Source organism: Sphaeramia orbicularis, chromosome 13 (assembly GCF_902148855.1).
Source record: "Sphaeramia orbicularis chromosome 13, fSphaOr1.1, whole genome shotgun sequence".
In the NCBI taxonomy this organism is placed as follows: domain Eukaryota; kingdom Metazoa; phylum Chordata; class Actinopteri; order Kurtiformes; family Apogonidae; genus Sphaeramia; species Sphaeramia orbicularis.
This window is the reverse complement of record NC_043969.1, coordinates 8,709,521-8,733,812: the sequence shown is the minus strand read 5'-3', so window position 1 is coordinate 8,733,812 and position 24,292 is coordinate 8,709,521. Positions and strand designations below refer to the sequence as shown.

The window sequence follows — 24,292 nt, the reverse complement described above, 5'->3', positions numbered from 1 at the left end:
TTTTGTTTCTTTTATTTCAATGTCCTGTGTGAAGCACCTTGAATTGCCTTGTTGCTGAAATGTGCTATACAAATAAACTTGCCTTGCCTTGCCTTGCCTTGCTGGATGATGGGCTGTTGCTTAGTGGTGATGATACTGTTATGAAAATCCTCTTCACTACATGAAAGAACAAATACAACAACAAGCACTTCTGAGCTGCAGCTACACAATAACATTGGCCCAATTTTGATGAAAACATATGTCTTAATTGTGCTCTTCCATGAACAACTCAAAGAAATAAAATTCTCCCACTCTCAATACTTTTTCAGGATCACCCAAAGTTTGAAACTGTTTAGACAAATCGAAAAACACCATGTATTATTGACATTGTGTGTCTGAAGTTATGTCACTTCCCCGTTCACACTATTTTTGACAAGTTCTACTTGAAATATTGCTGGGTCTGCATTTTACAAAACCAAGGCAACAAGAAAACGGCAACTGCCATAAATATTTCTTTGAAGCAACTGCTTATACTCATGTCCCCTGGGCCATGGTTACACTGAGATGAACTGCAGAGAGGACTGATTTGTACTTAAAGGAAGCACTTTATCATCATCATTATTATTATTATTATTATTATTATTATTATTATTATTATTATTGTTATTGAAATAATGGGACAGTATTTGTGTGTGAAGGGTCTACTTTGAACATTTAGATTTAATTCAATGAACTCCTTGATCTGCAGATGTCAATAATGTGAATCAAGTCCCTATCAGTCTAGTTACTGAATGTTCGAAGTAGAAATTATTATCATATCCACTAACCAGCTCCATTAGTCTGTTGTCTGACTATCTGGAACCGTATGTTCAATGATGTAGAAAAATGAAATATTCGTTCAAATATAAAAAATAAGTTCATTTTTTTCTGGTCACTATTCAATCTGAGTACTGTCAAAGTACAGGGGTTGGACAAAATAATGGAAACACCTTAAAAAATCAACAAAATATAATTTAATATGGTGTAGGTCCGCCTTTTGTGGCAGTTACAGCCTCAATTCTCCGAGGTATTGATTCATACAACTTGTGAATTGTTTCCAAAGGAATTTTAAGCCATTCTTCCGTTAGAATACCCTCCAACTCTTTTAGAGACGATGGCGGTGGACATCAACGTCTTACTTGAATCTCTAAAACTGACCATAAATGCTCAATAATGTTGAGGTCTGGGGACTGTGCCGGCCATACGAGATGCTCAACTTCGTTAGAATGTTCCTCATGCCATTCTTTAACAATTGTAGCTGTATGGATTGGGGCATTATCATCTTGAGGTGAAGGTGTTTCCATTATTTTGTCCAACCCCTGTATGAGAGGTTGAGGCAGCATGTGCATTGCTGCTGCTGGTCCAGTAGATGGGGCAGTGAGGTTGGGAATTTGGCAAAGCGCACTGTCCACGAAGCATCCAGACTGCCTGGGTTTCTATGTCAAGTTGGACTGAGAAATACAAACTAGTGCCAGGAAATAATAGAAGTTGATTTCAAAATAAGAGAACTGTCTTGAGGTGTTTTTTATGTGGAGGTTTTTAACTCTCCTTGTGCTGTGAATATGAAAGTAAAATAAGACATGTATGCATTTTTTTAGTGAATTATTCGGAAGATGCAATGAAATTTAACATATATGCACTTGCAAAACATACATAATAACACAAATATCAAGAATCATAACAATCTTAGTCAGGAGAAAAGCACAATAATTCCATTTACATGCCCGAAAAGGGGTGGGAAGAAGTACAACTTATTTAATCCCACCCCCTCTCCCTACAATATTATTAATAATATATGTCCCTCTTCCTTTTACATTACTCTTCTATATTTATATATCTATTGACACACACACACACACACACACACACACACACACACACACACACACACACACACTCATTCATCCATATACACATATATACGTTTATACATATACACACACATACAAATACACATATAATCTTTTACCAATGCCTTTCTTAGTTGTGCTGGCGAATAAATAAACAAATAATAACTAACTCAAGGAAGGAAATATATACATAAACAATAGCGAACAGATGGTGACATTTAATAACCCTCTTCCTTATATCTTGTGAAAAACATGTTCTTATAAGTGTTTTTGAATTGTCTTATGTTTGAACATTCTTTGTGCTCCTCCCTCAGTCTATCCCATACTTTAACACCAGTGGAATGGAACTGTGGCCCACCAAAGAGGGGCTTTTCCATTCGAGCTGACCCTCTACTTCTACTTAACTTCATCAATGCACCTTTTACTCCATTACATTTGTCAAACAGCTGTAGATAGTTTCTTTTCAGAGAACATATAATCCCAAACCTATTTGTTCTGAATGTCTGTGATAAAGACAGAGGTATTAGATGCCCCCTTATGGGTAAAATCTCCATCTTCTTAAACTAAATCATGTCCTCATGGGTCTCACAGTTTATTTATATATTGAGTATAAAATGCAATAAAGGGCCTAAAATCATCACTTGGGTAGATAAGAGCCTTCACTGAATTATTACCTCAGTGATTAATATGTTTCAGCTGGAAACAAGTTCTTTAACCCTTTATCTGATTGAGTAGCTTTTAATTTCTTAAATAACCATCAGTTTGACAGAAACATAAAGATTACAGGGTGGGGAAGCAAAATTTACAATATTTTGAGGCAGGGATTGAAAGACAGTGTATGACCAATTAGTTTACTGAAAGTCATGAGAATTTATTTGCCACAAGAAAATTTACATAATAGAAAATGTTTTTATTCTATGTGTCCTCCTTCTTTCTCAATAACTGCCTTCACACGCTTCCTGAAACTTGTGCAAGTGTTCCTCAAATATTCGGGTGACGACTTCTCCCATTCTTCTTTAATAGTATCTTCCAGACTTTCTCGTAATAGTTTTGCTCATAGTCATTCTCTTCTTTCCATTATAAACAGTCTTTATGGACACTCCAACTATTTTTGAAATCTCCTTTGGTGTGACGAGTGCATTCAGCAAATCACACACTCTTTGACGTTTGCTTTCCTGATTACTCATATGGGCAAAAGTTTCTGAAAAGGTATGGATAATAGTGTTAGGCATGATTATGACATCAATATATGTTTGGTTTCAAAACAATTGACGTAATGTCTGCTGAGAAAAAACAACTAAATGTTCATTGTAAATTTTGCTTCCCCACCCTGTAGACTGTGTTTCAATGGGAAAGGGTCATGTAGTCTGGTGAGTCCAGATTGATCATGTTCCAAAGAGATGAACAGAGGTGGTTTATTTCTTATTTAACAGGGATATTGTACATTGATTCGCATTGCTGTAAATGCACCAGAGTTAGCCTAATGGTTATTTTTCATCTGCAGTCCCTGGACAGATGTTAAATTGTCACCTCAAAAGGTAGCACAAGATTGTAAACAAACAACTTTGAAAACAAAATTTAAAATACCCAAACACAGACGAGTACAAATTAATACAAGTTTTACAATATCAAAATTTACAATTAATAACACATCAGCCAAAGTAAGAAAAAAAAATACACTTGGCACTGACCTTTTTAAAAATTATAACAGAGGCAGGACTGAAACATTTCTAAAGGTTTTAAGTGGATGAAGTGCTTACCCATCGTGACTAGTGCCAAAAGTGCAAGTCTTTGGGGCAGTATTATGATGTGGAGTTTCATCAGTTGGTCAGGTCTTGATTCAGTAACGTTATGTGTACAAAATCAAGTTGAAAAATTAATACAATTTCCTGAAAGGAAATGAATGTTCTGACATTTACTGTGACATTATATAAAACTTGTGCTGCATGAAAGATACCGCAAATGCATCCTGTGACTTAGGCCAGTGTATAATTGTATGGGTCTTATGGGTCTACAGTTACTTTTCATACCATAAACTCATTTTCTGCATAAAATTTACGTAGGCTGAGACACACAGTCTAAATGCAGTACCTTTGCTTTCCTGTAGTGGAGAATTTTCAGTGTGTCTGAATAGTTCCACCATCATCATTCTGCTTTAAGGACATTATGACTCTACAGTGCAATAAGCTCAAATAAAATGCACTTAATTGCTTTTTTTTCTCCTGTACCCTGTTTATGTATACATTAGGTTAAATACTTTACAATTTACCTTTTTACAACTGTGTTTTTATTCCTGTTCTACTTATTGTGATGTTTTTTTGTACCTTGTTAATTTTCTTTTCTATCATTGCACACTATTGTCCTGAGTGCCCTAATTCTATTCTATTCTATTCTATTCTATTCTATTCTATTCTATTCTATTCTATTCTGAAATTTTCATGATGTCTTGCTTGAACAGACCGAATGCGTTTCTATTAACCCATAAAGGCCCAAACAACCAAAACCATCTACCAATATAAAATGTTTAATAACTTCTGATCCATTAATTCTATCAATACATGTAAGTATTTGGTGTAAAATACAGTTTGTCGTCTTTTCATGGTCATCAGATATGACCCATTTGCACGTTCAGAGGCTCCGTAGTGAACGTGGAAACATCGTCATCTTCTACAACACTGATTCACCAGTAAAACCCATGGAGTTGGATCAATGACAGTGGATGGACACACTCGTTTTTATGTTCAGTTAATGATATGTTTTGCTGAAAAGTCACTTTTTCTTCAGTTTTCTCTGTTTCTGATATAATAACCTTCAACTTTAATCTGAGCTTTTATGAACATCTACATCAGGGGTCTCAAACTCAGATCCTCCAGGGCCGGTATCCTGCATGTTTTAGTTGTTTCCCTCTTCCAGCTCACCTGGCGGTCGTTATCAGGCTTCTGCAGAGCTTGATGGTAGGCTTATCATTTGAATCAGGTGTGTTGGAAGAGGGATACATCTAAAACATGCAGGATAGTGGCCCTCGAGGACTGGAGTTTGAGACCCGTGATCTACATGATCAGTAAATTAAATATGGGAAAATACCTGATTTTAATTGAAGAAATGCAAAACACAGAGGATAATATTATAATAAATAGCATTAAATTACTCAAGAAAGGTTAAATAGAGAGAAAAATTCATTTGGGAACTGCTGGAAAAGTAACACTGGGTCTTTATGGGTCAAAAATGTTTACAAATTACACAAGATTTTTTTTTTTTTTTTTTTTTTTTTTGCAAAACCCGCAGAAGTGTCAGGTGAGGCTTCCAGAGTGGGTGCATTATTTTGCAGGTGTTCGCCGGAAGTGCTTCTGTGTGTCACCGGTAACATGACGCGGTGTTTCCCCATACACAGTGGTCTGCGGTCGGTCAGACTAGTGAAACCGGAGCGGTTGATTCAAGTGTCTGATGAGGTTCCCTGAGGGTGAGAGACACTGTTAGTTACTGCAGGTAAGAAAACCGAACAAAAATGCTGTTGCGTGCGGAGTTGAATGCCACCGGTAGTTCATGTTTGGTTTACACCGGCTGTGACTGTTGCGTTTGATTCGTGAACTCGGTACCTTGTTCAGTCTGCAGTCGTACAAAGCTATCACTGCGACTGGAACTTGGAGATGGAAGCAACAAGTGACTAGAGATAAAGTTTAAGAAAATTATATAGACATAAATGACAGTAGGTTGAGCTGTGTGTGTGTTGTTTTCAGTGAGCCACTGAATGGAGCAGTGTGCTGCCATGCAACAGAAACGCATACAGGTTAAGTAGCTAGCTAACTGTTAGCTAGTTAAGTAGTTAGCAAAGTGGTACTAGACGGTTAACTGTTTATGTGTTAACTAAACTCAGCTACGTGTCAGTGTAGGTCATGATTCCTTTTGGGAGGAATTGTGTGGACTGAGGGTATCCTCATTTTTAATGTCGACTCTAGTGTTTTTCACATAAGAAATGCACGATGTAAGTGATGAATTGAGCTTTTCAGTCATTTGAGAAGATGCATAATATTAGTGATCACTTTGTGTGTTTTTACAGATGTCTGTCTCATTCATTAATTTATTACGAGCATTCAACACAATACATGCAAGTTCAAAATTCAAATTCATTTATTTTTACTCGAAAGGGAGAGGGAAGAAGAAAGCTTATTTAATCCCACCCCCATTTCTCATCAATAACTTAACATAATGAAGCTTTAAATACCCACCCCTGTCTTTAGACTTCAATCCAGGACAGTGAACAAACAGGCCTATACCAAATTATAATAAACTCATTCAACAGCATTTACATTTTATAACTAAAATGTGTGTGAAAAATAGAAACAAAGTAAGTTCATGGTGGTGTTACCATGGGTAACAGTTAACCGTTCACTTGCATTATAGTAATTACATATCACCAATGGTAAGAAAACTACAGTACCACAAATCATAAAGAACGGCACATACCAGCAACGGTAAACAATACCAGAAAGGTAATGGACAACTCATACCAACTTGGTGAGGAACAACAAGCACACATCAGACAGAATATTGATGTAACTTAAGTATTAAGACCCTCTATCTTTATGTTGTGACCAAGCCATATGTTTATATAGCAGTTTCAATTGGTGGATTTTTTGGCATTGCTTGTGTTGAAAATCCAGACTGTTCCAAAGTCTCACTCCACATACAGACACACAAAAATGTTTATGAGTGTTTTGAAATTTAGATAATGTGAAATTTCCAAAACCTCTCAAATTATTAAAAACTATCAAATTATTCTCTTATTTGCCTTTTTGTGCCTCTGATGAATACACAATATCTGTGGCTCTCCTTCTAGAGAAAGAAATGCCACATTTTTTACACATCTTATCGAGAAGAAACACACCGATAATCTGACAGTATTTTGACTTCAGGTTGGTGTGTGTGAGCAGTCAGTGAGATGGATCAGAAGGGCCATATTTGTTAGTGAAATGATGTCTGAACCCTCTTTTACTCTACATTGGTTAGACGTAGGCTTCAACCCTCCAGGCTTGAAGTATTTTTAGACAGCCTAATGGTAGGGTTTATTGTGTAGGGCTACATTTACTGCTGTTTTAGAGGGTTCCTCCCCCATGTTTCTGCATGACTTCCAACCCTCTATATTTGCACTGACTGTTCATGCTGGACATGCAAAACTGTTTGGATTATGGTGGAAACTGGCCCAGACAGCACTATGAAGATACAGTGGATAAGGAAGAAAAAAAGTCTTTGAATCAGTTCAGTCTAGTACATGATAAAGCATCGTGTGTCCTTCATGTAGTTAGATGTTTTGTCTAATTCAATGTACTGAAAGGTATGATACTCACCCATTTTTCCACAACACTGCTAGTTGCATACTCCCGTACCAACCATGACATTTTGGTTGATTTTTTTTTTTTTTTTTCATATGAGTAATTATGAGTCGAGTTGATTGTCTTTTTCCTCTTCATTTTTTGCTTTTGTTACTCTAGCCGGATAAAAGTGTAATAATAGAGCAAGAGGAAGAGCCATTGCACACTGAAATGTATAAATAAAACATCTCTGTTTTGATTTTAATAAGTATAATATAGGCTAATGCAAACCCTCTTACAAACATGTTTTAAGGTTACCACCATTTTTGCTGCAGATTCTCCAAATTGCCGGATTCAAGCTCTTGCGAGATCTTTTTCATTTGTCTTAAAGTCCAAATGTGCCCACATCTGTGGTGTGCTGTTTGGCCTCCCAGTGTCACTTTGATCATCAAATTACAGTTGATTGAATAAGATAAATTCTTAGTACCATAGCAGAAGAAGATGGTGTAGTTTTTTCTTACAGGTGAATTGAAAATAATTCAGCAATTACACAAAATGGTGGGAGTCAGCTCAATAAATCGCAGTCATAACATTACATGAACATTGTGACAGGCCTATTTTTTTTCTATCAACTTTTTGTGGCATTGCTACTGTATTTGAGGTGTTTTTTAAATTGTTACAGCTCACAATGTCTTTGTGATCAGACTGTAGGTATTGAGTTGTGGCCTGGATGGCTGACGGACAAGGGCGTGGACCAATCACATGACATAATGCTGGCTCGTAACCGCTTCCTCCTCCTGGTGGTGGTGGGCGGGGCTGTGCTGGCCATCCTCAGTCTGAGCCTTCAGTTCTGTAAGTGCACTGCATTTATTTGTTCTCAACCCACTTGCTTTGCATATTTATTCTGTCCCTGAAAACCTGACCTAATGTAACGAAACAATTGTGTTTTTGTCATCATACACACTTATCCTTTCATTGCATTCTTCATTAATAGAGCCCATTCACACAAACACAAAGCTGAATCCTGTGTCCTGAGTTCTATAAATATCCAACTCCATCAGTGGGCCTCTAGATGCCCTGAGCCCTTAGAGGGGCTACACACATCTGCAGTGGAATGCTTAGGTGCACACGACTGTTGCTTTTCCAAGCAAGTCATTGTTCAGCATCTCCTGTAGGGATTGTCTAGACGGTGTATTCCTGTCAGGGAGACTGAATGCAAGGAAATCACTGCTTAGTAAATGGAGACACGCTGCCCTGCGCTGGATTTGCAAGTCACACAGATGGCACAGATGGGACATGCAGGACTAATGTAAATTTGTTTGTAAATTGTGTTAGAGAAAGCTATTTTGTACTGTATTCCTGAAAAACCTAGTGCAATCAACATGTTTTTGATAATCATAAGCTTGTGTTGGGACAAGCATATATGATTAGGCTAACGCTATTTTTGCTTACACACACGCACACGCACACGCACACACACACACACACACACACACACACACACACACACACAGGATTAGAGTGGAATCCAGTGTGTTGAAGCTCATATTTTGGACTTACATCTTTGCCAGAATTTCCTGAGCTATACTTCATCAGCATTTATTTTTAATATATGAATATAAAAAATGAAACTAAGGAGGCTTTTCCTCATACTCGGATGGCATTTGCACATTTTGACCCAAAGTAAACTCCAGCTTCTCCAACCGTGACTCCCTCTCTCCTCCTCACCCTGACAATTTGTGCTTGATCGTATAATAGGAGGCTGCTGTGTAAGTGATTATTATTGCCTCGCAATCAAACCCACCCTCATGTCTTGACTTGTAATCTTCTCGTTTTGTGAGACTCTCAGAGCCAGTGAAAGAAGTTATGATGAGTGAAACCACCTTACTTTAACTTTGAGTGTGTAGGTATTTGCATACATTTGTCTTTTGAGTTGAGATGTTGTCCTATTTCCTTTGCTGGAATCGTACTTGATGAGTGGGGTTGTTAATTAACAGTCACTGTTTCCTGTGGTAGTGTTCAGTTTCCAAACTGCCCTTACTTTATGTCTAGATCAGTAGTACTGTTGAAAGAAACACTGCTGTCATAATTTATTCATCAAACACAGAGAGGGATTTGAGCCATTATCCAGGAGAAGCAAGGGATGAACACGTATGGGATTTCACCTCATGTTTAATAGATGGTGAGCTTCTGTTTTTGTTCCACTTTTCTGCCGTCGCTTATAAGTTACTTTGTCCTCTGCACTTTATTCTGGATCACTGCCCCTTCTCCAGCTTGCTTTTAAGATAAGACCCATCCATGTATTTATTATTGTTTGTTGACCAGTGCCACAGGAGACTGAGTGGCAGGGGACAATCAATGAAGACATGAAAGACACTCTGGCTCCAGGCTCCAAAAAAACCCCCCAAAAAACCCCAAAAAAACACAGGAGGGCTATAATGTTGTGGTAGCAAATGGCTTGATGTAGGGGTGGCCGATATGGCAAAAATATCATATCACGATTTTAAAAAAAAATAAAATCATGATCCAGGTTTTATCACGATTCTTTACATTGATCTTTGAGACTAATTTGCAGGTTTTTGAATAGTGCAGCCAAACAATTTCCTTATGTAAAACATAGCCCTAAGAGAACAAAGTGAAACGGACAATTTAGCCCAAAGAACCTTCCAGAACATTTTTAATTTAAAGCTAAGTTCAAAAAAAAAATTGGGAATCACTTGTTTAAACCATATAAAGTACACCTTAAGACAAATCTATCAGGTTTGAATAAAAAATCACAACACAAAAGTCATGCAAGGCAGATTTGACTTGAACAACTAAAATATAGAATGTCCGTTACTGAAAAATGTGAAAATAATGATACTGGCAGTGGTATGGTTATGTAATAATAGATAAGCGTTATGAGATGATGTCATTAAAAAGTAATGGTCAAAGCTCAAATGGTGGAAAATGACATACAGTAGAAATAGTGATTGAAATAGGACATTTTGTTTGAGTTTTATCCAGCAGTTTTTATACAAATGAAGATGACTTTTATAACATAGAGACATAGGGAATACCATAGGAGGCCATGAATAGAGATATAGAAGGATAAAGAACAGAAAGGAATTCCAGGCTTAAGCAGAGTCATGGACCACATACTAAGAAGCAAATGAGGCATTCAGGAAAAGCACAATTCTGTTGTGAAAATGCACTCCGTTGTTCAGACATGTCAGAAATAGTCTTTTCATTAATTCATATAACTTATCGTTAGTCACATAACATAATTGCTTATTTCATATTTTGGCAAATTGTAATATCTGCATAAAATGAAGCAGCAGTATTAGGAGAGTAAAGTTACACAGGTATCACATTTTTCCCAAAAATATGACTTGGGCAGTTAAGCTATGAGGCTAATCTTATGTTACTTTTCTTGCTCACAATAAATGAGTTACATGGGCAGAGCGTCAGGAATTGGCCAATTGTTGTGTTTCTGGTCACTCCTGTGCTGGCAGACTAGAGTAACCAGTAGCTGATGAGCGGTCTTTGGGTCTTTTGTTTCTTAAGCAACTAGTAGGTAGTTCAAACTTACCCACTCTAGTTGATGTAAACCTTGGATATTGATGTAGTGTACAGGTGTCAAACATGTGGCCCGGGGGCCAAATCTGGCCCACCAGATTTGGTCCAGTCCGGCCCTTGGGATGAAGTTGTGAAATGGAAAAATTACACTAAGATATTAACAGTCCTTTTACTTCAGGTTCCACATTCAGACCAATTCAATCTCAAGTGGGTCAAACCAGTAAAATACTATCGTAATAATCTATAAATACTCACAACTCCAAATTTTTTTTTCTTAGAAAATATAAATATTTCCATGTATTTACAGTAAAACAAAGTATAATTTCACAAAAAATGTGAATAACCTGAACAAATATGAACAACCTGAAATGTTTTAAGAGAAGTAAGTACAATGTTAACAATATCCTGCCTGATATTAAATGTTGTTGTTGTTGTTGCTGTGTGTTTGTAGACCCGCTGTGATCTGTAAGTTATAATGAACATGTGGAAATAATAAACTGAAGCATAATATTGTTAAAATTACACTTATTGTTTCAGTTTGTTCATGTTATTCATATTGTTTGAAAGGATAGTTTGTAAACATTTTCATTGTTTCATTTTACTTTTTTCACTCTAAAACATGGAGAAAATTTTGGAGTTGCCATTATTTATGTATTATTATGTTATTATTTTCCTGGTTCGGCCCACTTCAGATCAAATTTAGCTGAATGTGGCCCCTGAACTAAAATGAGTTTGACACCTTGGATGTAGTGGGTTCCGTAAACTGATCCTTCATGGTGCAGTTTTGGTTCTTACTGGTCTCTTCTCATAAAAAATGCTGTTGTACCTGAGTCAGCTGCCAGATCACCTTGTAACGTCACTCTGTATTGATTGGTCAACTGCATGCACATATCTGTGAGGCTTGTGTGATCTTGAATTCTTTTTACATGATTTTCTATCTTTGGTCACTTAATTTTTTACAAACTTGTTGACTAATATAGTATCTGTTTTTTCCAGAGTTGTAGCAAAATCTTAGCAGCATTTCTGTTTTTTCAGCCTAGGTGCTGTGTCTAAGCCTTAAAGGGGTCATATTTTGCTAAACCCAATTTTGTTAGTCTTTGGTACATTTATTTGTGTATTTGGGGACCCTAACAGTTCATAAAATTTGAATTTGAACCCTCCAGGTGCTCCAAAGCCGTCTTTATATTCATTTCGGCAAAAATCAAGTCAATTTCTACAACCTGTTTCAATTCCCTCTCAATTTGTTACGTTTTATGAATAGTTATATCATTACATTTGCACATATAAGGTCAAGACTTCCGACAAACATTTCTCCGAGTACGCCATATTTGTTTGTCAGCAGCAGCGGTTGTAGTCCATACTGAAAATACACTATATTGCCAAAAGTATTGGCTCACCCATCCAAATAATCAGAATCAGGTGTTCCAATCACTTCCATGGCCATAGGTGTATAAAATCAAGCACCTAAGCATGCAGACTGCTTTTACAAACATTTGTGAAGGAATGGGTCGCTCTCAGGAGCTCAGTGAATTCCAGCATGGAACTGTGATAGGATGCCACCTGTGCAATAAATCCAGTCGTGAAATTTCCTCGCTCCTAAATATTCCACAGTCAACTGTCAGCTGTATTATAAGAAAGTGGAAGTGTTTGGGAACGACAGCAATTCAGCCACGAAGTGGTAGGCCACGTAAACTGATGGAGCGGGGTCAGCGAATGCTGAGACGCATAGTGTGAAGAGGTGGCCAACTTTCTGCAGAGTCAGTCGCTACAGACCTCCAAACTTCATGTGGTCTTCAGATTAGCTCCAGAACAGTGCACAGAGAGCTTCATGGAATGGGTTTCCATGGCCGAGCAGCTGCATCCAAGCCATACATCACCAAGTGCAATGCAAAGCTCCAGATGCAGTGGTGTGAAGCACGCCGCCACTGGACTCTGGAGCAGTGGAGGCGCCTTCTCTGGAGTGACCAATCGCGCTTCTCCATCTGGCAATCTGATGGACGGGTCTGGGTTTGGCGGTTGCCAGGAGAACGATACTTGTTAGACCGCATTGTGCCAAGTGTAAAGTTTGGTGGAGGGGGGATTATGGTGTGGGGTTGTTTTTCAGAAGCTGGGCTGGGCCCCTTAGTTCCAGTGAAAGGAACTGTGAATGCTTCAGCATACCAAGACATTTTGGACAATTCCATGCTCCCAACTTTGTGGGAACAGTTTGGAGCTGGCCCCTTCCTCTTCCAACATGACTGTGCACCAGTGCACAAAGCAAGGTCCATAAAGACATGAATGACAGAGTCTGGTGTGGATGAACTTGACTGGCCTGCACAGATTCCTGACCTCAACCCCATAGAACACCTTTGGGATGAATTAGAGCGGAGACTGAGAGCCAGGCCTTCTCGTCCAACATCAGTGTGTGACCTCACAAATGCGCTTCTGGAAGAATGGTCAAAAATTCCCATGAACACACTCCTAAACCTTGTGGACAGCCTTCCCAGAAGAGTTGAAGCTGTTATAGCTGCAAAGGGTGGACCGATGTCATATTGAACCCCATAGACTAGGAATGGGATGCCACTTACATTCATATGCGAGTCAAGGCAGGTGAGCAAATACTTTTGGCAATATAGTGTATGTCCAAACTTCGACTCGATTACCTAAAATGTTCAGTTGTTGGTTGTACTAATGAACTCAAGTGGCTGAACGGGACAGAGCAGCACGGTCAACAACCTGGAAGGGGGTGGGGTCATGTGCATTTAAAGGGCCAGTGCTCAAAACGACCTTTCTTGTGTCATTACTCAAAGTTAGGGTTGAAGATATGCCTGTAGAGTTTAATTAATGAACACTTCAGACCCAAGCATAGCATTTACAGTTTATGTAGACCACAGGGAAATGTTTTAAAATGCATAGTTCCATTTAAAAAAAAAAGCAAAATATCACTCCTTTAACTTACAGTAGTAGTGAAAAAGCTGATCAATTACTAAATCATTGAACCTCAAACAAAAGAGCATTAATTTTAATAATCATTTAAATATAAAGTATTTTTATCACTGTTATGCCAAGCACTGTGAAGAGTAAATCATGTGCCTCTGGTGAGAGATGGAGTTGAGGTGTTGTGTCTTCACAGTGTTATACTCAGCGTTTCCTGGAGGTGTCTTTCTGTCAGATGGGCTGTTGTTTCCAGGCTTTAGTGTTGTTGCTGTTGAAGAGTTATGAGATGACAACTGAGGTTGCTGGTGGGTGCATTTGGAGACACCCACACTGTCCTATCACTTTGCCCAGGTCATAGTGATTGCTCAGTTAAAATAATGCTGTATATTTTCAAACCATGTGATTTCTGGATGTAGTTTTTAGAAAATATAGGCTACTTATGTCATGAAATTGGGTCTGGTTAGGGATAGGTACTGAACCCCTCTAAAAAAGAAGCTCTGGGGCCAAAAATTGCAAAAGTTTTTTCACCAACTCCATTTTTGACAAAGACGTTTGTCTGTGATGCAGGTTTTGTGATTTTCAGTTCAAGTTTGGGGTCTGTAACGCTATATTCAGACAGCAGGTCTTAATGCATAATTCACATTTTTTGGTGAAATCCAATTTTTTTGTGTGCTCATTCATATTTCACATTAAATGCGATTTCTATACATTTTGAGTATGAACTGAATGTGACTCTGAAGTAGGGATATCATGATACCAAAAATTTTGTAGTCGATACCAATACCACTAAAATTACATGATTCTCAATACCAAAGTCGATGCCACAAAAAAACAAAAAAGAATCATAAGAACCCATAAACTCAAACAAGAATTACTTTAAGTATTTTCATATAAATAAATACAGCTATTGCCTCAAACTCTCTCATCTGTCTGCACTGTCAGTCACTGTTTGCTGCTTTGAATGCACAGACGGGATTGGCTGAGTGGAATCAGGTGGGATGGCTCTACATGCATGCAATTGGTCTGTGCGTTTCCTCATCTACTCTACCTTAAGCTGCGCCGGTTAAAATAGATGTGCTCCACCACCAGCTGTAGGACTGGGTCCATATGGAACGACTTCTGGGTCTGGACCTGCCTGTTAGTGACCGCTGATATAGTTTCTTGTTGTCAACATTTCGTATTGGCGGTGGCCCGAACAGGCCAGGCTGTAAAAACTGCGTCAGGCCATCGGACCAGTGCCAACGTGGAGCCCTGATGATATCGCATGTCAAATGTTTAATGCTGAATAATGGAACTCACCTTGAATTCTTTTAACAGATCTGGGTGCCTGTCACTAAGGTGCTTTACTAGGTTCATGGTATCCCCCCCCTTTGTTTGAATTCTGCGGTGGCAGAGTTTACACAGTGGTTTATTTGTGTCAATAACCATGATGTGTTCGTCCGTCTGAAATGTGAAATACTTCCACACATGACTTATGGCCCCACTTTTTGTCCATTAGACGAGGTGGAGCATTTGCATCATAATATGGAATGGTATTGTGAGTATCGGTTCTCATGATATCGCTACCCTGAAGTGACCCGCATGTGCAAATGAGGTTCTGACATAGTACGTGACCATGCAGGTATGCACTGTATTTATGGAAGTAAATATCAAGGCATCTCACCTTGGCATATATGGCACTGATAAAGTTTCTTGCTCCTCCTCCTGGGACGCATAATTGTGACATTTGTCGCATTTCAATGACATAGAGGTCAGATAAATGCGACCTGGCTTTTCAGACTGAAGTAGCATTGCAAAATATTAGATACATTTTGGATTTAGGAACACATATGAAAGCGGGCTGAATTTGAAATAATCGGACTTGTGCTGTTCAAACTGTCTTTAACAGATCAAATACAGGTCACACATCAGCCCAGAAATTGGATTTGAGCCACATTTACCTGCAGTCCTGAACATAGCCTTAGTGGTGGGTCAGCTCTCTGTCACACACTGCAGCACCGAGGAGCGCAAACACAGACATCTTAGTGATGGCAGCTGGTGTCCACCAGACAACTAAATAGGAAAGTGGACACTTCACTCACAAATGAGTGAAGGGCCCAAGAGGCGAAGATATGATAGTAGTTAGTTCAAAACAGTGCTTTGGCATTTTTCTTACAGAAGATCATTCATTATACATTTATTATATAAGCCAAAGCTACAAATGAGAAAATAAAACATATAATTCTGCTCACAATTTAAATTAACACTAACCCTAACCTATGCATAAGAGTAGTGGTATTGATAAAATGTTAATCAATACCCACCCCTAGATCTGGGACTGTTTTGTATAGCTTTAACTACAACGAAGTGATGCATTTTTATGAGATAGGATTTTACTGAACGCCAGCCAGTGTAGCAGTGAATGTAAAACAAATAGCATTTCAACTAGTGCAGAGTTTTTGACTTCACAGACTGAAACTGTGCCAGCTGTTCCTAACTGACTCTCTTGCTCATGCATATTACACAGAACACTCCAGGACACTATGTAGCCTTATTTATTTATTTATTTATTTTTGCTTCCCATCCAGAGATGACGATTGAGTTGAAGTGGCAGTATATTCAATATTCAGTCCATCCATGTAGAAGTGCTAGTGATGTGGAGATTGTTGTTACATCTATGTATCATGGTTAATCTGGCCATAAAAATTTACATCCTGATGAATAGTATGTATTTTACACATAGGTAAAATATTTCACCATAATGGAGAGAATATGAATTATATTCTTTAAATAATGAATATTCTGTAACATCCTGACCCCTGATTTGCACCTCTGGGAAGCCCTTGTATCTTTTGCAGCACTTTATGGACATAAACTAAATTATTATGCTCCTTTTGCCATGTTGCTTTGTTCTGTCTTGTATTTATCCATGTTCCAAATTGTTCATTACCTTGAAACCAGAGTGATGTTCATGTAATATCATCCCGTGCTAGAACATATAACATATGAATCAAATTATGCTCTGCTCTCAGTTATAAGGAAAATATTGGTTTATAAAGAAATTGGCATCTTCCTTTCTCTTCTGAATAAATCACCACTCACCACATTAGTACCTGGGTGGGCAGCGGATGAATGACTCGGACTTTGATGTGGGCTCAGATGGCATTAAAGCTGAACTGTGCATCACTAAAAAGTACTCTATACCTGCTAATCCTATGCTGGATTGTATGGTTGATTTCCATCCAAGACACATTTTGGAGAGTCATGGTAATAGATGGGATACTGGGCCGGTGGCCAGTCTGTTATAGGAGAAACTCACTGACAAACTGTCACAGTAATAGCCTTTTTAAGACAAACCCTGGTTTATTTTTTCAATTCCTTTGGCTTGGTGTGAAAGGTGTGGATCAAACTGCCACACAGCCTCATGTGAGGTGGAGTGGTTGCATTACTTAACCTGTATCAGGGATAGTTGACCTACATTTGCGATGTGATGTACATTTGCAGCAAAACCACAGGCAATTAGTCTTTACATGTATATCATATAGGCTACTTGATACTTAATACTTGATCGTTTTTTAACCTTGCATATTTTGTCTGTTAGTGTGTCTGTATGATTATGTATCTGATGGCATCATGAGGGAAAAGACTCAGTGACTTTGGCTCTTAAATACAGGTTTGAATGAAAGGTGGATTTACTGTGAGGTGAGAGCCAATCACTGAGCTGCTGCTCAGATAACATCTGGTGTGACCAGATACGGATTTTAAAGGAGGCAAATCAACTCTAGGCAGAATCGAGGGCTTATCAGTACATCCCTCCCTTTTGCTGTTGCTTAATTAAATGAGCTGAGGAGGACAATAATCTCTTCTCAGATAAGCTTTGTGTCCCTATGGATTGCTTGCACAGAAATCCTGCAGTTGTGAATACAATTCCTTTTTGACTGTTCTCTGTGAACAATAGATAAAGTTAGATTTTTGCACATCTACAAATTGCTGGAAAAGTTGAATCATTCTCTAAATATAATAAGAACTGAAATGCAACATAAATGCATTATATATAGAAAATTAGGTTTTGATGCCTGCCAAACATAGAAAAAGAGCAGGCAAAGAGGCAAACTAGAAAAGGTTTCTTAACATAAAAGTAACACTGTTGTGTAAGATTCCATAACAAGCAGGTAAACTGGTAACAGGTCATGGTTAGAGCTTGTGGATGTGAACCCAAATGGAGGAAACAGAGCAGTACCGCTGGAAATCACATGGGCAGTGTTGAGATTTGAAGAGAATAATTTCCAGAAACATACGTGAAGTGAGCACAAATGAGCCTTGAGTCATAGCTCAACATTTTGCAAGAGAATTGTCAGACACCTCAAAAAATATTTCTCTCATAAACTTTCTGTTGTAAAGAATTATGGTCTTCTGGGGAGTATGGGGAAATCTCAGTGCAAAAAAACAGGTCAAAATGGAAAACACTGTTGATTTATTTGAAAAACTGTCATGAAATCATCCATGATGAATACAGCCACATGGGTTCAAGAACAGGGAGGGGTAACATTAGTATTTCAGTAATAGTTATTTTCTCAACAATACTGCTATCCGATTAGGGTAATAGGTTACAGTAGAAACAGAATCATTTGATTTACTTTCTCTATGTATTAATTTATAATTATAGACTGATTTTGTTATATATTGATGTGAAGAACATATCATCTCTCAAATATAGCAATAATTATTTACTGAGAAGACTTAAGTATGATACTGATCATAGGATGCCAACAGTATTTTGACAGTTTTGTATTTTGCCTGTAGCTTCCACATTTTTAAATCCACGTGCTCTGACCTCTGGTACTATGAATGACAGATCAGATGATGTTTTGACCATTTCAGATTAAACAACAATAACAACAAACAATCAGCAGGGTAGTCACTTACAATAACTAGAAGCACTCGGAGAGCGCAGACCTCCGCCAAGGCTGATCAGTGGCCCCCCCTGTGGGCCCCCCCCACGCCAAGGAGGTTATGTTTTTGCCAGGGTTTGTTTTTGTTTTGTCTGTCTGTCTGTTTGTCTGTCCGTTAGTGTGCAACATAACTCAAAAAGTTATGGACAGATTTTGATGAAATTTTCAGGGTTTGTTGGAAATGGGCCCCCCCGTGGGCCCCCCCACCCCCGATCACCACCAAAATTTAATCATTTCTTCCTTATCCCATTTCCAACAAACCCTGAAAATTTCATCAAAATCTGTCCATAACTTTTTAAGTTATGTTGCACACTAACGGACAGACAAACAGACAGACAAACAAACAAACAAACAAACCCTGGCAAAAACATAACCTCCTTGGCGGAGGTAATTAACGTGTGTTTGTTTTTGGGCTCCAGGCTGCTAGCGTACTGGTACATAACATGCACAGGGCAACAACAGATGAACTGCAAGCTAAACATTAAACTATTCATTTCATGCCTATAAGTGATTGGACTGTGTTGTGACAGATCACTTTTGTTTCCACCAGAATATGTAATAGATTTCTTGTGCTTGTGTCCATGATTAAAGCGACCACTTTTATTTTTAGTTCTGGTGAACACTGGCCACTGCCACCAGGACATCTGTATGTGAGATGGAGACCCAGTACACATCTGGATTGAAAGTCACAAAAAGACATCTCAGACAAATGTCTCTATCAGAACTGGAGTTTTTTTGGTGAGAAAAACTAGCTAGACAATGTTTATGCAGTTTTTAATTTTTTGGCCCTGGGGCTCATTTAATACTGGGTTTTGTATCCATCTCTACTCAAGAGTACTTTGGAAAAACTGCTGCTGTAGTTCGCAGCTGTATCCAGAAATGCAATCTAAAACTTAAACGGCATATCATTTCTCTGCAGAGTTCTCTGGGCCTGAGCTCATCTCAGATGGACAAAGAGATGGAATAAACATGTGCTGTTGTCACACAAGTCCAACTTATGTTCAGAAACATCATCCGGACTGTAAACAGAACTGGGTGCAATAGCAGCATCTATGATGGTCCGGGGTGTGCATTAGTCCAGATCACTGATTTGACTATGTGTGATGGTAACATTGATGTGAAAACTGAAATTGGCCAGTTGCTAACAATGCCAAGCCTAATTTTGCACAAGTTCCAACAGAAAAATTTTGGTTTGGTATGTTTTTGGTACAAGGGTCTTCGGTTCGATACATTTTGGGTACGTTGTCGGTACAGTGAAGGAGATTAATGGGGGGGGGGGGGGGTAGCAGGGGATTGCTCTGTAACTACCTGTGGGACACAGGACATTTCTACAAAATATTGTTCAGTCATTTGTGCATTAACATGCACCCCGCATTATGTATTTTTGAATGTTCAGTGTTCGTTTATGGCAAACACTATAATTTACTGAGTGTTTTTGAACACCTCACAGTATTCCCTGAGGTGCTGTGAACGTCACCTCACAGTAACACCACAGCAGAGGCATGGTGAAGGAGAAGAGGAATAGGTGCACTGGATTTTGCTAACTTGAGTTAAAAAATAAAAACCTTTTTGTTTTAAAGGAACCCGTGGACTCTTTTGTGCCACAAAACTGCAACATATCGAAAACTGAAAATGAAGCTTAACATGCTTTGAATGTACCCAAAGTTAGAACTGAATTGTGGAAGCGAGCTTTTAGCTTTGCCACCCCCTCTGCTTGGAACACACGTCAAGTGGAGCTGAAAATGCCAGAACTCATGTCATTTCAAGCGTTTTGCTCCGTCTTATGGACAAGACAGTGAGAGTCAATCGGACAATTCCTGCATTTTTAATTTGCTGTGACCGCAACTACATTTTTGCACTGTATCAACTGCACTTTAAAAAACTGTCTAACTTTTCTGTTATTGCAGTGTTATTACTGTTTGTTTTAATTTATCGTTACTACCTGTCTGTAAAACCTGTCTTCTTTCATGGTGTGTGCTGCTGACCTCTTGGCCAGGTCACCCTTGTAAAAGAGATCTCGATCTTAATGGGAATTTATCTGGTTAAATAAAGGTCTAATAAAAAAAAAAAAAAAAAAGCTTTGAAAGTCCAACTCGGCTTTTGTGCCTCTGTTATACTTTCTATTGTCATGTTTTTTTTTTTTTTTTTATAGCAGCGCTGAGAATTTGCCTCTGCTGAATGTATATAGAGGAAATCCTGTACATGGTTTCTGCTTGGGGCCACCCTGCTTCCTGAGTGTTTACGTTCTTCACATCGGCTACATGTATTAATTTGGTAGACCTCTGTATTGTATCGAAGGCCCCGAACCAAAAGGGATCGACACAAATGAATGCACTGTTACACCCCTAGTGTGTATGTAGGACTGTCCTACCTGTACTCCACATCTGTCTCCTACTGAAAATGTGTGGAGCATCTTGAAGATGATTATCAGACAAGAGCCAATATGGACTAATGAGCAATTCCACTTGTAAAATTGCAACACTCTAGTACCATTAGTTCCTAAAATAATTACATTGTAATAAAAACAGAATGTAAGGTAACACTGTGGTAAAATGATATCTGTCCCAACCTTTTTGAGTGTGTTGAAGGCCTCAAAATCTAAATTTGGTTTTGTTTGAAAAATACTATTAAACTGATCATTATAAACCCTGAAAATGTGTTTCTTGGTAATTTTTATAAAGGTACAAACTAATTAAGAAATTACAGGTTTAACATTTTATTATATTTTAGAACATGTCTCAACCTTTTTGGAAATGCAGGTTGTAATATATTTAAGTGTGTTTAACTTGTACAGTCTAAGAAAAATAAGATCCCTGTTTGATGGACAGTTAAGGGCTGCCACATCCGTGTAAGTTCACCACATAGTGCTTATCTTCTGTTGGTATTTGTTATGCCTTCTCCACTGGTTTTTACCTGAATGCTGATAGAACAGAACAGTTCAGAGTCAAATAAATGAAGACACACCTTCGTAATTGCAGGTCAAACCACATTCTGTGAATGCGCACGCACCCCTTAATCACTGGAGTGCGATAACTGACACAAATTAGTTTAGATGCATTTTTGAGGTGGAACACATCCTGTCTCTGCCTGCAGGTAAGTGATTGGAGTCAAGTGGTGTCTGTGTGGATAATGATGGGCTCACACACACCAACATACTGATGGAAGATTTAATGGGGGTGTTCTATGTTTAGCTCTCTGCTTTTGGGTGCAATTGCATTCCGGTTTGTGGGTATATGTGTGGAGGTCTAAACCATTAAAATTCCAATCATTGAAAACTTCTTTATATGCTTATTTTAACAGCCACATTTGTTGAGGGAGCATGAAGTGATCATGTCTTCTGAACCAGCGTATGTGTGACTGTACACTGTCTATGCCATAGTCCTGTATGCTCTTGGTAATGTTGGGCAGCAACTTACAAAAGCCCCTTTGTGTAGGCGACTGTGACTGAGCTGGCCTCCAAACGTTTGGATAGTCGAGGCAGGCGTGTGTGTGGATGAGTGGGAGGTGGCAGTGTATGAGGCACACAGTGTAAAGGGGTACAGGTTGTGGTAATGAATGAGCGCCAGTGTGAGCGGCTGGACCTCAAGCTACCAAACAGTCACCAAAATGGTCTCCGCTGTCGCCACACATCTTCTTCTCCTCCTCATCACCGGTGAGTTCTGTCAAGACTCCTCATATGGAGATTCAGATTTTGTTAATGAGCATTTTTCTCCTTACTCTCAAGAGATGGATGAAATCTTCCCATGGGTTACATGACTAACTTGGCCCATAAGAACTCTTCCATTACTGTTCTGTCCTTATAATTATCCGACTGAAAAAATAAGTAAATCTTCAAGTCTAGTCAGTCTTTTCCTGTGGAAAACCTCAATCAAACAGTAACTTTGGTATTTACGGTTCTTGAACTTTTCATATGTTTTGTTTATAGTCATATTTGGGATTTCATCGGTATCTATTTAAATGCAGCTTAAATAGTTCATTACTTAAGCTTAACCAGTTCAGTAGCATTTGTTTTAAGAGTGTATTCATAGGAGCATTTGCATTTCCAGAGACAAGCGTATACTAATGCCTTTTGTAGTTGTAAACCTCTGAAGTTTGGCCCTCTCAGATGCATTTCATCACTAGTTTGTGTATACAAAACCTCATGAACATCTGATTTTTCACTGGATTGATCCAACGATAATAATTTGCCACTTGTATTCATATAATTGTTGCCGAAATAAAAATTCAAGTCACTTTTTTTTAACTGAAAATTGCCCATTAAAAAAAAAAAAAAAAACTTGTATATATATTTTTATTTTATTGTCTTAATATAACACTTCAGCACTTGGATATTATTTGGTCCTGCATAAAAAAATGACTACTGCAGAGATCCTAAATATAGCTTCAGAGCTGAAAACCCCTCTTTATGACTATGCTACTGTATCTCCCTTGAAGCTTTTTATAGGACAGAGTTCATGTTCACTGCAGATATCTAAAAACAATAATACAGATGTTATTTTGCTGTAGTATTTTGTTTTGCGTCTCACTGGCTGTAATATTAATGTAATACCTTGAAGAACAAGCACAGATCTTCACCTAGTCCAGTGAAAAATAAAAATAACTGGTGAAGACATGCATACTAATAATAAAATGTGCTCCAGCCAGTAATTCTTCAAAAAATATTTTATGTAGACCCTTGCAGGCTCCCATGAACCCAAAAGATTTGACATGATTTTTCTTTCCAAGAGAGTCCATGACATCACCCCAGAGAGTCAAGGTGAGTTGGCATGGAATGAGCCAGTAAAAAACTGTGTGTGACTGAAGGACGCTGTCTAACAATGCACCTTATGTATACAGAAGATGATTTAAGTCTGAGGCTCACTCTTGAAACAAGAACCCATTAGCTGTAGTGTTTTACGGTCAGGCAGACAGAAACCTCTCCTCTTTTCTCTGCAGCAGGATTCAATATTTGCTCAGTTCACTGGCCAGCTTGGATTTCTTATATGTGTGTGACATAAGTAGGATTTGGGTTTCAGTCTTCCCAAAGGGGCATATGGGTTCAGCGTCTTTTTCTTCTGAGTTGGGTCTTTGTGAACGAGCCTCCCAGTTCCCACAAAACCTTTATTCCTATTGGACAATTTCTCCCCGGGGTCACAGGTCACTGGTGTCTAGGCAACACACCAGTAGCAGCGAGGGTTTCTTTGGGGTTCAGAGCTGTTGACATGGAGATGAATTAAGATCACATTGTTTTACCCCATTCCTTCACCACGCTTTTACATGTTCTCTTTTATTTCTTCTGTTAATTATTGCAGGTAATTCTTCAATCCAGACCTTCAGCAGGTTTGGAATAACTCACCTTCAGTGTTTCTGTCTCTCCTGTCTTTATACAGTAAACCTGATTCCCACCACTCCCATAGTGGAGGAGCGACCCTTCCAGATCGCAGATGGAGGTGCTGGGGCGGTGCAGGGGAAGAGCAGAAAGCGGGTGTTCCCAGTGCCTCACACCCAGGAGCCCAACCCCATATCTGAGGCTTATGGATACTGCAACACTCCCAACCGCACAGAACAGGCCTGGGAGGGTGAGACCGGCACTATTACACATGAAATCTATCTCATCTAATCAAAGAATTAGAGCTGCACAATTAACCCTGTCACAGTCACAATGTCAGCTTGCACAGTTATACAGTCAAAAAAGAATGAACTTTACTTGTCCAGTGTGTCTGTGGTGATA

The 24,292-nt window shown here is 38.6% G+C and overlaps 1 protein-coding gene across 4 annotated transcripts in view; it reads left to right on the top strand.

Annotated features, from left to right (window-relative positions):
- Positions 1 to 5,235: 5,235 nt before the first annotated feature.
- Positions 5,236 to 24,292, top strand: part of pxylp1 (2-phosphoxylose phosphatase 1) — a 30,444-nt gene continuing 11,387 nt past the window's right edge. The window contains exons 1-3 of one of the 4 annotated variants that reach the window (XM_030152708.1): positions 5,236 to 5,354; positions 7,882 to 8,029; positions 23,952 to 24,140. In XM_030152708.1, coding sequence (XP_030008568.1) covers positions 7,948 to 8,029; positions 23,952 to 24,140 — 271 coding nt within the window. In that variant the 5' untranslated portion in view covers positions 5,236 to 5,354; positions 7,882 to 7,947. Of the gene's footprint in view, positions 5,355 to 7,881; positions 8,030 to 22,148; positions 22,235 to 23,951; positions 24,141 to 24,292 lie in introns of those variants that run through there. The other 3 variants (XM_030152709.1, XM_030152712.1, XM_030152711.1) reach the window with 3 other exon arrangements.